Here is a 13,020-nt window from a genome sequence, read left to right on the forward strand (position 1 = left end):
CTAAGTTGGCTCTGAGTTTGTTGGGAAATTTCAAGCCAAGGGGCAACTGGGAAAATCTATCAGTAATAAAACATCAACCATTCAAATTACATCTCCCCTTCCAAAAATTATTTTAAAATTCTAAAAGGATCGAAAAATTGAAATTAAAGTCCAAATTAGAAATTTTTCTTGATACTTCGTGAACAGAAAATACCGATTTTGGCCGAATATAGTGCGCGTTTCATTTAAAGAAATCGAGGCAGTGCCGTCGGGTGATCACGGATATAGTATATATAAGATAAAAAAAATCGGAAGAGAACAGGCGACGCTCGGCCCATTAGGCGGGCGGCGTGAAATTATTTTGGTGTTCCAACAAATTTTGTTTTTTGTTTGTCTTTTGTTTTGTCAAAAACCACATCGTGTGATTTTGCATTCTTAAAAATTACATTTATTTTTGTTTTGGAAACTCGATTTGGCGCAAAGCGCTCAGATTTTAATACCTGACGTATAAGTCAATCCCGCAAGACTTAAATAACAACAAATTCTTACCCAGACGCAGAAGCGGTGTTATTCAACTAACCTTAGGGAAACAAGATTTCAAGATGAACAAAGTTGGTAAGTGAGAGCCCCGCGAGGAGATTATAAATGCATTAATTTACTACAAAATCATATATTAAAACATTGTGTATATGGATTCGTTTTGAGTTAAAAGACACTTAAGATTCTATACATTAAACTATGGAAAAGTGATACTTTTGTAAAAATTCTCTGCTGTCTGCTCTCAAGGCACTTAACATTAAGGTACATAAAACAAAAACAGACTTTGTTCTTGGACGGACATTCGATATAGTCTCTGGTATTACAATTATTCGAGCACAAACAGTTACATTTACATTTACTGACTGACAGATACATGTACGTTTTTCTTTAAGGCACAATTTACACTTTTGACAGCTTCGTATTTGTATTTTTCTACAAATTGATAGTGGAATGGAATATTAGGGAGAGGGACAGCCCTCTGAGGACTGAATGTGACACCCAGAAACAAAACCAAAAGCGGACATAGCCAGCCGGCTCAGTCGCAGCGGCACATTTGGAAATGGAGGAGTTGCCCAAATGCTGCGACAGTCACTGCCCTGCCCACCGATCGGAGACTGCTGCTGCTGCTTCTGCCCTGAGATGACTATGAAAAATGTGTGAAAAAGATTTTTTGTGCCCATGTCCAGCTACCTATGGCTATAAAGTTTTTAATGAAAAAAGCTGGAGATTTCTTTTTTGCCCTGGTAGGAGACCAAGTGGCTGATAAACTGGTTCCTGCGGCGCATAGAAAAAGTTCTCAGGGTACAGATAATAAAATTCAAGCGCATATGATAATCAAGGAGCAAAAAGCGGCAGCGGCAGCGGCATATATATTTAATTCAGGCAAAAAAAAAAAAAGAAAAAAGCAGCCAACAGACCATCGGACGCAATGTCGACGATTTAATATAAGAAAAACACGACGGCAGGCGTTGGATATTTTGTGCCATCCGTTGGACCAGGCAGAGGCCAAGGAAAAAAGGTGTGCGTGCGGCACAAACAACCCTCAGGCTGGACCTGGACCTCCCCGATGGGTGTAGGTACGGGGCCTAACTGGGTTTTGATGTTAACAGGTTTGCGATCGGCGCTCTGAGCGAGCGAGCACACACGCATACAGCTGGGCGACTTCACGGACATTAGAGAGGGCCACAGAAGGAGCAGCGACAGCGACAACGAAAGCGAAAACCCGGAGGACGACGCTTCCGTAATCTGAGCGCAGTAGGCGCGGCTGTTTGCGCTTTTCTGCTGCCGTTGCCGCCGTGGATGCTCCTGCTGCCGCTGCCGCTGCTGCTGCTGCTTTTGATAGAAATGACAAATAACCAGATTCATTGTAATAGATTATGTCTACAACTTAATCGCCTTGCAGATAAATGATGACAATGTTCAAAAGGAGCAGAAGAGCAAACGGATTGCAGAGCGGATTGCGGAGAACTGGGCTGGCAGCTCGTTTTGTTTTTGGGTGTCAATTTTTGTGTCTTTGAGATTGCTGTTGCTTTGTAGTTTATGTCTTTTGTGGAGAGATTTGATGTGAGTTTTTCGATTGGACGAAAGTTGGCTGAAAAGGCTAGAGAGTTAGTTATTTGGCGTGCAGGGATCCCTAACTAAATCTATAAAGCATGGTGAGCGTCAGGCCAATCAGTGCGATGACCAGCCCCAGGGCCGACTGCAGGCCCGAGGCGCCGGCCAGTCGACACTTGAACATATCGTAGCGCGTCTCCTTGTCGGCGACAATATTCTGATACTCGGCCTCCACCAGCTGTCCATCGTAGTAGGTGATTAGATCCTCAAACGGATACTCGTAGCCCTGCAGGCACTCGCACTTGTAGCCGCCGGTTTCATAGCCACGACCCATTATGGGAACGCACTGGAAATAAGAGGGAGGAAAGCAATTAGGGTGCTATTATGATTCGTAAATATGACAGGAGCTGCTCACGTAGGATGACTTCTCGTCGCACTTGTGCGTGCCCTTGTAGGCATTGGGCTCATAGTACCAGTCCGGGCACTGATTGATGTCCAGCTGCATCATGTCCATGGACACGGCCACGACACCCCTGCGTAGAGCAAACAAATTAGTCAGTTTAATTGCCAAACATTTGCATCACAATGGCCCGCCGCTCATGGGAGTCACAAGTCAAAAGTTAGGCCATGTCAACACTCGAAAATTAGACAATCAAATCATAGAAACTACAACAAAGCATTTGCATGAGAATAGGGCTTTGAATGGGATTCTGAGTCTGAATCCGAATGGGAATGGGACTGCACCCTAAAAGGGGTTACGGCCCGCGACAGCGGCACGCAGCGGACCGGCCCAACAAGTATCACTACCCTACCCTTACCCTACCCAATAAAAACCCATCCCCTCTGCGGTAGGGTACTTTACTTACTTGAATTCCAGTTTCACTTTGAGGCTATCCCAGCCAAAGAAGGGCACCGCATAGGTCACCAGCCACTTCTTCACATAGCCATTGCAGTCGAACTGAGGCTGGGTCCAGTAGCCGTGCTTGATGCTGGCCGCCCTATACGAGTTGGGGTAGTGCTCGTACTTCTGCTGGTATTCACCTGTCTCGTTGTGCCGCAACTTGATCTTCATATAGAAGGTCTCGAGATCGTCAAAGTTGGTGTTCCAGCGCTGCTTGAGGAACTTGAAGTACTTCTTCTCGGTGTACAGATCGTGCGTTTTGTTGATGCGCGCCAGATCCTCCACCTTGTACTTGCGCGTGTTCAGCTCCGTTTTGTAGGCATAGGGTGCGAAGTAGGTGCGATTGGTGAACTTATTGCGCTCCCAGAGCGTTGAGGCCGACCAGACCTTGCTGTCGCCCATCATAATGGCCAGAGTCTCGCCGATCATTTGATCCTCGGTCAGGGGCTTGTCCGCCACACGCTTGCCCGAGTAGACCTCATTGGGATCCGATATCTGCCGAGAGCAATGAAAAGGAAGGAGGATGTGCATAAGTAAGGTAAGTGTTTGGGGAGCAGTCGCAGCAGCAGCAGATCTTTGGGAAATCTTTCCCCACCCCGAAGAGGAGTTTTGCATTTGAATGCTAAGAACTTGTGCAAATATAGACACAGCGAGCGACACAGCAAGAGCGAGTGATATACAAGGAAACTCTAGTTCTGTGGCTGCTGCCTCGTCCTCTCGTCCTCTGCGGCTGCTGGGTGCTGGCTGCTGGCCTTTAATGAAGACGACGCCTTGTGTCGAACCCGTTTTTCGTGTCCTTTGCGCTCAAACTAATGAATTTAGCATTTGGTAATGGTTTGACACTGAATATTTAATTCACGCCGTGCGGCTGGCAACTCGAGGCTCCTACTGCAACACAGACACCACACACACAGAATCCGAGGCCGTGGCCGTGGCCGTAGCCGAGGCTGAAACTGTGAAACTGGCATTGCAGGAAAGCAGGAAATTCGAGGAAGTTGAATTACGCGTGGAAAATTATAATTTACACTTGAGAAGTTTTCAAGAGCCGTCGTCGAAGGCTCTTAATAGGTGTCGGGTTATCAATTATTGCTCTTCATTTAGCGTGAAGGCGAAATGATGAGAGGCGATGGGAACACTCTTCCATCGCTCCACATAGATAGAATAGACACGGCTGCTGCTTACCTGCAGGAAGGCGCTAATAAAGTTGGCCAGTCGCACGGCCATCTTGGCTTCGTTCTCGAACTGCTCCTTGGCGCCAAAGCTTACATCTCCTCGCAGTATGAGATCCTGCGGATGGAAGCTGCCAAGACACATATGCATCAGTAAATATCCCATCCCCCGCCCCAAGTTTTGAACTCACTTTTTGCACGTGCGGTAGTTGACACCGTGGATGAACTTCAATACTTGATCGATGTTTATATGCTCCGAGTGCAGAGACCTGGAACCTGTCGTATAGTTGCGGTACTCGGAGTGCATGTCCAGATACTTCTGCCGCACATGGTACGGAGCCTTCTCCCACTGGATAGGCAGCTTTTGAATCCCTGTAAGAGTTGGAATGTGTTAATAGGGAGTCTGATTCGAGGCATGGATTCACCTACAGCCAATACTGAGACAGTCATACTCGTTGTAGTACTGCTCTGCCGAGGCCCGCTCTACGATCTCGCCCAGGTAGGGCCGGCGCACGACGTTGGGCAGCCGGAAGCCCGGCTTACAGCGACATTGGTAGCCGCCCCGCCTGAAGCCCCAGCCATGCAAGGGCTCACACTCTGTCGTCTCCTTTTTACATCTCGCTGTGTCTGCAAAGTGATTCGGCCCCTTGTTGCCTTCGCCAAGGGGACACTGATTTATGTCTATACGCTCAAAGTCCATTTCCAGGACGGACACTGCAGTGTATCTGTGGAAAACCAAGAGGATTAGGACTAACCTCGGCTCAAGAACAAGTTCGACTTACTTGGGATATTCGATGTGCCGGAACTGGGTGTGCCGGGGGTAGATATCTGCTATGGGAACGACGGCTGCCACCAGCCATTTATTCGAACGACCACAGTCGAAGTATGGCCGCGTGAACTTAATCGGTCCGGGATTCTCTTCAGCGCCAGGCGGGCCGTGGAAGGTGAACGTTTCGTTTGTGTTATTGGCATAGCGGATCTCCACCTGGTAGGTGATCTTGGTGTCATGCCGTCCCTCGACATTGTCCGGTAGCCAGGCGCGGTACCACTCGTTTATCTTGTACAGGTCATGGCTGTAGTCCTTCGATATAGAGTCGGGATGGTGGGCGCCCAAGTCCTGAACGTCGAATGTGTTCCACGTGGAAATCTTTTGCAAATGAATGGGATCGTTGAAGTCATCCAAACGGAAGGTTCGCGGTCCAAAGCGGGGAAACGTCTTGTTGAAGAAGCCGCGATACGAGGACGAATACGAGCTGTTTGGCGAAAAGTAGACAGCCGAGGCGTTGATCGACGGATTGGACGATACGTCAGCCACGGTGGAGAGGAAGTAGTACATCATGCCCGGATCGTAGGTGTCGTTGATGGCGGGTCGAATGAATCGCGACTGCAGAATGTAGCTCCAGAAGAAGCTGCGTGTCAGCGCCATGTTCTGCAGATGCAGCAACGCCGTCCGATTGGGGAACACGGGATTCACATTCACCTCTTTGATGTCCGGGTGGTGGGAAACGGCATCCATGGGCATGAACAGGTCCGAATGATGCTGGATGGGACAGTTGTCGGCATTGACTTTGTCAAACTGTATCTTGATCTCATCGAAGGCGTCGCGGGCCTGCCACTCGTGCTGGGCGAACACGCCCACGGCGAGTACCAGCATAAAAAGCAGGTAGCTGCGCCCCAAAATCGTCGAGGGAAACATTCTAGTTATGTTTTCTGGCTACGCGTGCGGCCACGCCCTGCTGTCCGTTAGTAGTGCTAACTAAAACCACTTTTAATTGAAACAAACACAAACACAAATAACTTAAACAATAAGTGAGATTCTTGGGGCGTGGGGCGCGATACGCCAAGTAAATTAGTAATGTTTGCACTTGTTGGAACTACGCCCTCAATGTGAGATATCGATGTATCGATATACATATATTTGTTGACAATATTTTTGTAGGTAAAATAAATATGCATGTTTTTTGGGATATATCATCAACGGAACTACTCATCTTCGCTAAGGTTATTTTTCTGCTGTTTCACATCGTTAAACATGCGACTTTTCAGTCAACTTATCCACCTACAAAAAATATCGGTATTTTTGTGCGATAAGTGGGAAATTATTACGGCATGTATAGAATTCCATTATACCCTACCTTTAGGTACATATTCAGTTTCATTTGTTTTTTGTTGACCTGTTCTGGTGCATTGCTTCTGTGATAGGTAGTGTTTATATACCGTATATACTGTCCTAAAATAATTCTAAACTTTTTTGAAAAATGGCTTTGAAATTAATTTAGAATGCAATTTGTTCCTGTTTTTTTACACGATACGAACACAAAAAAAAACACAATTATCTAATATATTAATAATTTTGTAAAAATTGGTCTATGTTTCAATGGTATTTGTGCATTCATGATGTGTATAAAGTACATCAAACAGTATTGTAAAGTGTTCGCTCATTATTGATGTATCGATTTTCTGAGCGAACCAGTTGTGTAATTGAACCAGTTTTTTTGGCGGGACACACAATTTAAGAATTGTAATTCATTGAGATTGTTGTCCGTTGTGTATGTGTTTTGTTTGGCAGCATCCACTTGGAGATATCGCACAGTGCAAACTCTTTAGCAGGTAACTTTCACTTTGAATTTGAAGAAAAACATTTTTGATATTCGATATATCTACATATCGATCTTAGCACATAATCCGAGTCCCACATCTATAGTAGTACCTTGGTTGTCCTCGAACAAGAGGTTTCACTGTATTTACATGCACATTCAGATGTATTATCCCCCCATTGGCCATTTCTTTAGTGACCCTTCCTCGTATCTGCATTATTGAAGTCCATTTGTGCTGCAGCCCTCGCCACTGACCGGGCCATCCCATTGAGATAGGGATTAATTTAATACAGAATCGGGTCAGCACCCAAAGCAGCTATTTTGGCAACTTTGCGGCTGTGGTTACGGCTCTGCTCTCCAGCCCCGAAGGGGCCGCGATGCTGCGGCAAGAGCCATTTCCTGGCGCTATCGCCCAGTGTCAATCTGCTGCTGTGGCTGCCGCTCCTCTTCCTCTGTCGCCACCTGCGCTAAATGACACGAATTAGTGGACGAGCTGTATCCCCCCCCACCCCCCGCCGGGCACCACCGATCTCCATTACATTGCTGCAGTCTGCAGCCACGTCCACATTTACGTTTACGTCCTGGCCATTTCGCTTGGGTTATTTATTACACCTGTCGTTTTATGCTTTACCTTTTGGCCATTTTTTCGTCCATTGTCGTTCAGTCGGGGGTCGAGTCTCGGGGTCTGTTGTTTTTGCCAGTTGGATTACAGCCGGGGTGTGGGGGGAGTGGGATCCTACCTCTGGCCGACAAAACTAAAATTTGGCACAAACATAATTTCCAGTTTGTCGACTGACATTTCCGTACGTGTGTGTGTGGTGTGTGTGTGTGTGTGTTGTCTGTGTTGGGTATAGATGGTGTGGCTGTCTGGTTATCCTCTGGTACCGGCAACCGTAATGCAGATAAATCTACGCGCCTCCCGCACTGTTTTATTTTGCACGTGGGAATCACCGGAGTTACTGCCGCTGCCACAGCCACTGCCACTGCAACTTGCAGCACATTTTGCAGTTACATATTTCGGTCGTTGTGTGCTTTGTTTTAGTTTGGTTTTTGGGCATTCGCCTTTTGTTTCTTGTTTCGCCGGCTACTGTAATTGATTGTTGCATAAATTCCGTTCTTGTTGTTGGCCCCCAAAAATGGCCATGGCAATTGCCGGCTCTGTGCCAGAGAGTGTTTTACGGGGGACTACAGTTACTGGATGGATGTTGCCCCAGAAAATAGGTTGGCGTACGGCAAGGGATTTGGCAGCGTTGCATGGCAGATAACGCGAGGGCATTAAAAGTTTTGCAAATTCGCGATTGGATGGGTCGGCAAATGAAATTTGTGTGGATGGATGGAAAGACACTCTCTGTAGGAGCTCCTATATCCGACAAGTATCTAGTAAATACGGATAATTCCATAAAATATTGTGCTGTATACTGGCACTCAAAGGAATTATTAATAGCCGTTCTGACTTATTTCTGATAATTTTTATCAGTCCCCGAGAACCAAAATGGATGCATTGCTATATGCTATATACATATTCGGGCAAATCGCCTTCTAAATAAACGCGAAAGTTCAAAAAACCAAAGAGCACACACAGAGCAGACCACAGGCCGAAAATCAGCCACAACGAAAAGCGCAACGAGATAAAAGAGTCTTAGAATGAATGGCAGACAGTCGAAGAGGGAAAAGCGAAGAGTGGTGGAGGGAGGGAGGCAACAATTTAAGCAAAATCAAACAGAAATTGCTGGGCAAATATAATAAAACAAAAGCGTGTGCGTAGACAATGCCGGACAATGACAAGGCTGGACAGCAGAGCAGGACAGGACATAGACATGGACTCGGACAGGGCCACAGGCACAGACACAGACATGAACATGGACGTGGACACATGTACATATGCAAATCAGCTCTACGAGTATGTGGCCATGTCTGATCGTTGGATTGCATTTTGGCATGGCTCCCAAAAAGAAAAGATGAGCAAAAATAAAGTAAAGTGAAATAAAACGAAGTGAAATAAGGAAAAGTAAAGTCCAAATGCCTGTACGTGCGGCTATGGTGGAATCCGGTGAGGAGAGCGGAGCAGAACAGAGCAGTGCAAAGCAGTGCAGAGAGGAGCGGGATGAAAGCACAGCAACAAAGCAAATAACAGCAACAGCAACACACAAAAGCGGCCTAACACACAGCGCAAAACATTTTTTTGTCAAGGGTGAATGACCCAGAATCAAAATCCACAAAGTCGTCGACGTCGTCGTCGTCGTCGTTGCCTGCCTCTGCCAGCCACCTCCTCATCTTCATCCTCATGCAGCAGCAGCAGCAGCAGAAGCAGTCGTTGGAATCAAGGTACATGTTTATTTGGATAGAAGGTGAGGCCATACGAGAGAGCGGCCTGCACTGGTTCCCCTATCCGGATGCTGCCTTACCCTTGTGTTGAATATACCATGCATTGAATCTTCGTGCGTTTCGGCTCGTTTCAGTTTTCGCTATCCTCCCCTCCACACTTTCTGCATCATTTTGTGCGGTTCTCGGGCCTTGCTCCTCCTCGGGCTGTTATGATTGCCACAGCCAGACGATAACCCAAACCAAGCGGCAGCAGCACCACCAGCAACCAGAAAAAAAGAAGAGTATTTGAACATTTTTGCAGCATTGCACACGCGACTCTCGCACGCTCAGCCAGACAGTCTGGTCTGAGAGATACCCAATGCGGTCCACTCACAGACACAAATGCACTGCAGATACAGTTGCACAGACATTGCTATTGCTCTCTCTCTCTGGATTTTCAATGGGCCACGAGTGTTATCGGGCAAACCGAGAGCCGTTAATTGCATGGCATTGTGCTTGTGCTTTGCCAGAGATACAGATACTCTTGCTGCTGCCATGCTCTTGCGTCTGGCCATCAAATCAATCTTCATTTGCCCACAAAACGAAACTTTATTTTCTGCAGCAGCAAAAACCTCTGACAGGCCAACAACTTCCTCGCACACACACACACACACAGACACACAAAGCAGCAATTAAAGTTGACCCAAGGACCAGCTTGGGCCCCTCTTCGCGTCCTGTCACCTAATTTCCGTTTTAGAAAACATGTCCCCTCTGCCCCAGCCAAGTGGCACTTGAGCTTCAGCCCCTGCCCCTGCCCCTGTCTCTGTCCCTGTCCTGCCATCCTTGTGTAGTCAGACACAACTAGTTCTTCAAGTCAGACGAGGACGTGGACGTGGACGTGGACAACGACGACGACGACAGCAGCAGCAAATAATTTTGTAATTCAATTGTTGTCGTTCTTCGCATATGGCGTCTCCTCCTCCGGCAGGTTCCTTCGGCTAGCACATTGCCCTGTGGCAAGTGGCCGGCCGCCTGCCTAGCCAGGCTCGACTGACTTGTGCTCCCTGTGCCTCGAGGACCTACGACAATAGCCAAGCCCGACCGGAAACGGAATGGCCGACAAGCGACGACCTCGGTCCGTTCATGTAGTTAGCAGAAGTTCAGCAAATTGCAGTCCTATTCCTTCTTTTCCTTTTCCCTTTCCCTCTCCTGCTCCTGCTCCTTCCTGTCGTGTTCTTCTGTCGACGCTACCTCTTCTAACGGCCAGTGTGGCCCCAACTTTTGCATTATGTGAATGTATTCCGTTTGTGCCGTTTCGAAAATGTTTTTAATTAGGGCTCTTGCTCATCCTTCAAAGCCCAATGGCATCGACTCGAGAATTACCAACTTTGGGTGCCTTTCCTGGCTGTCACATCGGAAGCTAATTAAATAATTCTCCTGGCAATAAATAACTTGTTTTGTTTTAATGAAATTTACATACCAAATAAATTGAATTAAATTATATTAAATTAAGCAATTTATGGTCCATCATCTGCAGACAGTAATCCTCCAGCAAATCCTGCAACTCCTGCATTCGTGGCAAAAAGTTTTTCCCAGGGTCCCATCTTCGTCCTATGTGGCATGTAATTTATGCGTATTAATTTCATCTCTGGCCTATCCTGCTTCCTGTCTGTCAGTCGGCCTGCACAATGGACTCCTTGCGGCCTTAATGTTCGTTATGCGTTTTGAATTGGAAGTTGTGTTCGATGGCCCCTTCGTTGTCCATGCGGTCCAGTCCGGTCATTGCATTGCAGAGTTCTCTCGTTTTCCTTTTTTTTAGCAGCACAAAAGATATAGATGGATTAAAAAGGATTCATTCTCTGCCTCTCTTTCGTTCTTGTGTTCTGTGTAGCTCTCTCTTTTTGCACAATAGGAATGCAGGCCAAGCAGCGATTGCATTGCAGGAACCGCTCAATCCCTTCGCCATTATTCGCATTATAATGCCATTTTGATATGTAAATACTCGTAAACAACAGCAAAATGGAAGACCCGCGAGCAGGGCCTTCCCATCGGTGCGGCGTTCTAATTGCCGGCAAGGACCTGCCTGGATGCCCGCTCGACTGCCTGGCATCCTGCTAGGCTGGACATGCAATTGCATTGCAGTCGCTGTCGCTGGCATTGTTCCAGTCTACGGCCTCCAGCCCCAGAGATTCGCTTGTGCTTCTCCTGGTCTTAAGGGTTGAGTTTCAAGTTCTGCACTCGTCGGGGTTATCGGACGATTACAAAAGATTTCCTACTCTCTGGTCAGCATCGGCATCGTCGTGAGGTACAGAAATCCAAAAAAGCAAAACTTGCAGCGGAAGTTGAGCGTACATTTCATCAGCTGCCTGGACCCTGGCCCCTGTACCCTGGACCCTGGACTTGGACCCTGGACTCCTGCTGCAGTCCGCTGTGGCAGGGTCAGAGGCACGGGCAGAGGGGCAGAAATTAACTTTTATCTAGGAGATACTTTGGCAGCAGCTGCCGTGCAACCAGGGGGGATATTAATCACTTGTGTACTGGTCCTCTTTCGCTCCAAAGTTTGTCCTGCCAGTCCCCCTTCTACGAGTATGCTGCGTGCGAAATCGAAGTCGTATATCAGCGATATCCTGGCGTAGTCCTAGGGATAGTTCCCTAGTTCGCGATGCGTTCGTTTGACCTTCTGCGCTGTCATTGACCCCGCCTTGGAGAGGGCAACTGCATCGTGGTCATGGCATGGGTAACGTGAGAGGGTGTGAGGCTAGTTGTGGTCGAGAGGGGTGCGGTCCGGGCGAGTCCTGCCCCCGGGGCACTTACGTGGCGGCAGTAGCATGTGCTGTTCCCATTCTGCCTTTGTTTTAACTCGAAAATTATTACAGCATATACACTTGAAAACTTAGAATGCATTCACTCTGGCACATTCACATTCGCACTGGCGTGCACTCCACAAAACACTCACTCGGCCGTACTGACCTATTCCTCTGAAAACGCTGGTTAGCCTGGCTCTGTCTGGCAAATGGCTCAAGTAGCAAAAACATACACACACACACACACAAGGCGATCCTTGAGGCCAAGCCAAGCGTAAAAAATTTAAAATTCTTATTTATATATATTTTTTTGTTTAAGGATTAAATGTGGGCGGTCGGGGCAGGAATGTTTTTGCGGCAGTAGATGCCAATTTAAAGGTAGGGAAGAACTAATGAATAGGCCATAGTTTGTCTATAAAAATGGCTTTTAGAAAAGTTGTTTGGTATTGTAGATATATTAGTAGGACAAACACATTTTTCGTTCTAATCGATCTTGCATCAAAGTGTTCATAAAGGTTCTTAGGTTCATTTAGGTTATATTTTACCATAAATATGAAAATAGCTTATCTAAATATATTTGTATATTCAAATTCAATATATTTCCTACAAATTTAATATATTGAATTTATTTTGAAGTCTTTTATAGGCCTTATTAAAAATACTTTAAGTCTTAAGATACAATAATAGAAACGGCGTATTTTTTTTAAATTTTCTTGTATATTTATATATATTTTTTTTAAATTTCATTATTTTTGACTGAAGGTGGGTGTATACAGTAATGTATCAAAATATAACAAAAGAAAATAGTTCAATAATTTTTTAATTGGAAATGGAAACAAAAATATGTATGTATTTTTTTTTTAAGTTTCAATTATGTTGGATTGAAGGTGTATAAAGTAATGTATAAAAATATAACAAAAGAAAAGATCTTTGTGTACAAAAATTTAAATTTTTAATGGGAAATAGAAAAAAAAAGAAATTTTAGCAAGTTTGCACTTAAAACAAAAAATATTAAAAATTAAGAGGAGTGGGTTTCTTTTAGTATTCTTTTTCTGAGTGTATTATACGATTTGTATTCTCAAACGGATAGTTATTAGAAGAAGAACAAAGATATGATGAGAACGTACATTGGAAAGGGGAATTTTCTATGGAAATTTTGTTATATATATATT

At 45.8% G+C, this 13,020-nt stretch overlaps 2 protein-coding genes across 2 annotated transcripts in view; one reads left to right on the forward strand and one right to left on the reverse strand.

Annotated features, from left to right (window-relative positions):
* Nucleotides 1-84: 84 nt before the first annotated feature.
* Nucleotides 85-13,020, forward strand: part of LOC108154187 (heterogeneous nuclear ribonucleoprotein R) — a 51,457-nt gene continuing 38,521 nt past the window's right edge. Inside the window, exon 1 of the mRNA XM_033388867.1 lies at nucleotides 85-594. Coding sequence (XP_033244758.1) covers nucleotides 582-594 — 13 coding nt within the window. The 5' untranslated portion in view covers nucleotides 85-581. The remainder of the gene's footprint in view (nucleotides 595-13,020) is intronic.
* LOC108154186 lies at nucleotides 596-6,021 on the reverse strand. Its single transcript, XM_017284361.2, has 7 exons — nucleotides 4,926-6,021; nucleotides 4,573-4,868; nucleotides 4,335-4,515; nucleotides 4,157-4,274; nucleotides 2,940-3,469; nucleotides 2,489-2,606; nucleotides 596-2,419 (listed from the first exon to the last, which is right to left on the reverse strand). Exons 1-7 carry the CDS (start codon nucleotides 5,837-5,839, stop codon nucleotides 2,153-2,155), a joined length of 2,424 nt encoding a protein of 807 aa, XP_017139850.1. The 5' UTR covers nucleotides 5,840-6,021; the 3' UTR covers nucleotides 596-2,152.

The sequence above is a fragment of the Drosophila miranda genome, chromosome 2, assembly GCF_003369915.1.
Source record: "Drosophila miranda strain MSH22 chromosome 2, D.miranda_PacBio2.1, whole genome shotgun sequence".
Taxonomy (NCBI): domain Eukaryota; kingdom Metazoa; phylum Arthropoda; class Insecta; order Diptera; family Drosophilidae; genus Drosophila; species Drosophila miranda.

Excerpts from the sequence above, each read along its gene's own strand:
- LOC108154186 (XM_017284361.2), bottom strand. The coding sequence starts at position 5,839 with ATGTTTCCCTCGACGATTTTGGGGCGCAGCTACCTGCTTTTTATGCTG. Across the intron at positions 3,470-4,156 it reads TTATTAGCGCCTTCCTGCAG|ATATCGGATCCCAATGAGGT; the intron begins GTAAGCAGCAGC and ends TGCTCTCGGCAG. Across the intron at positions 2,607-2,939 it reads AAAGTGAAACTGGAATTCAA|GGGTGTCGTGGCCGTGTCCA; the intron begins GTAAGTAAAGTA and ends TGCTCTACGCAG.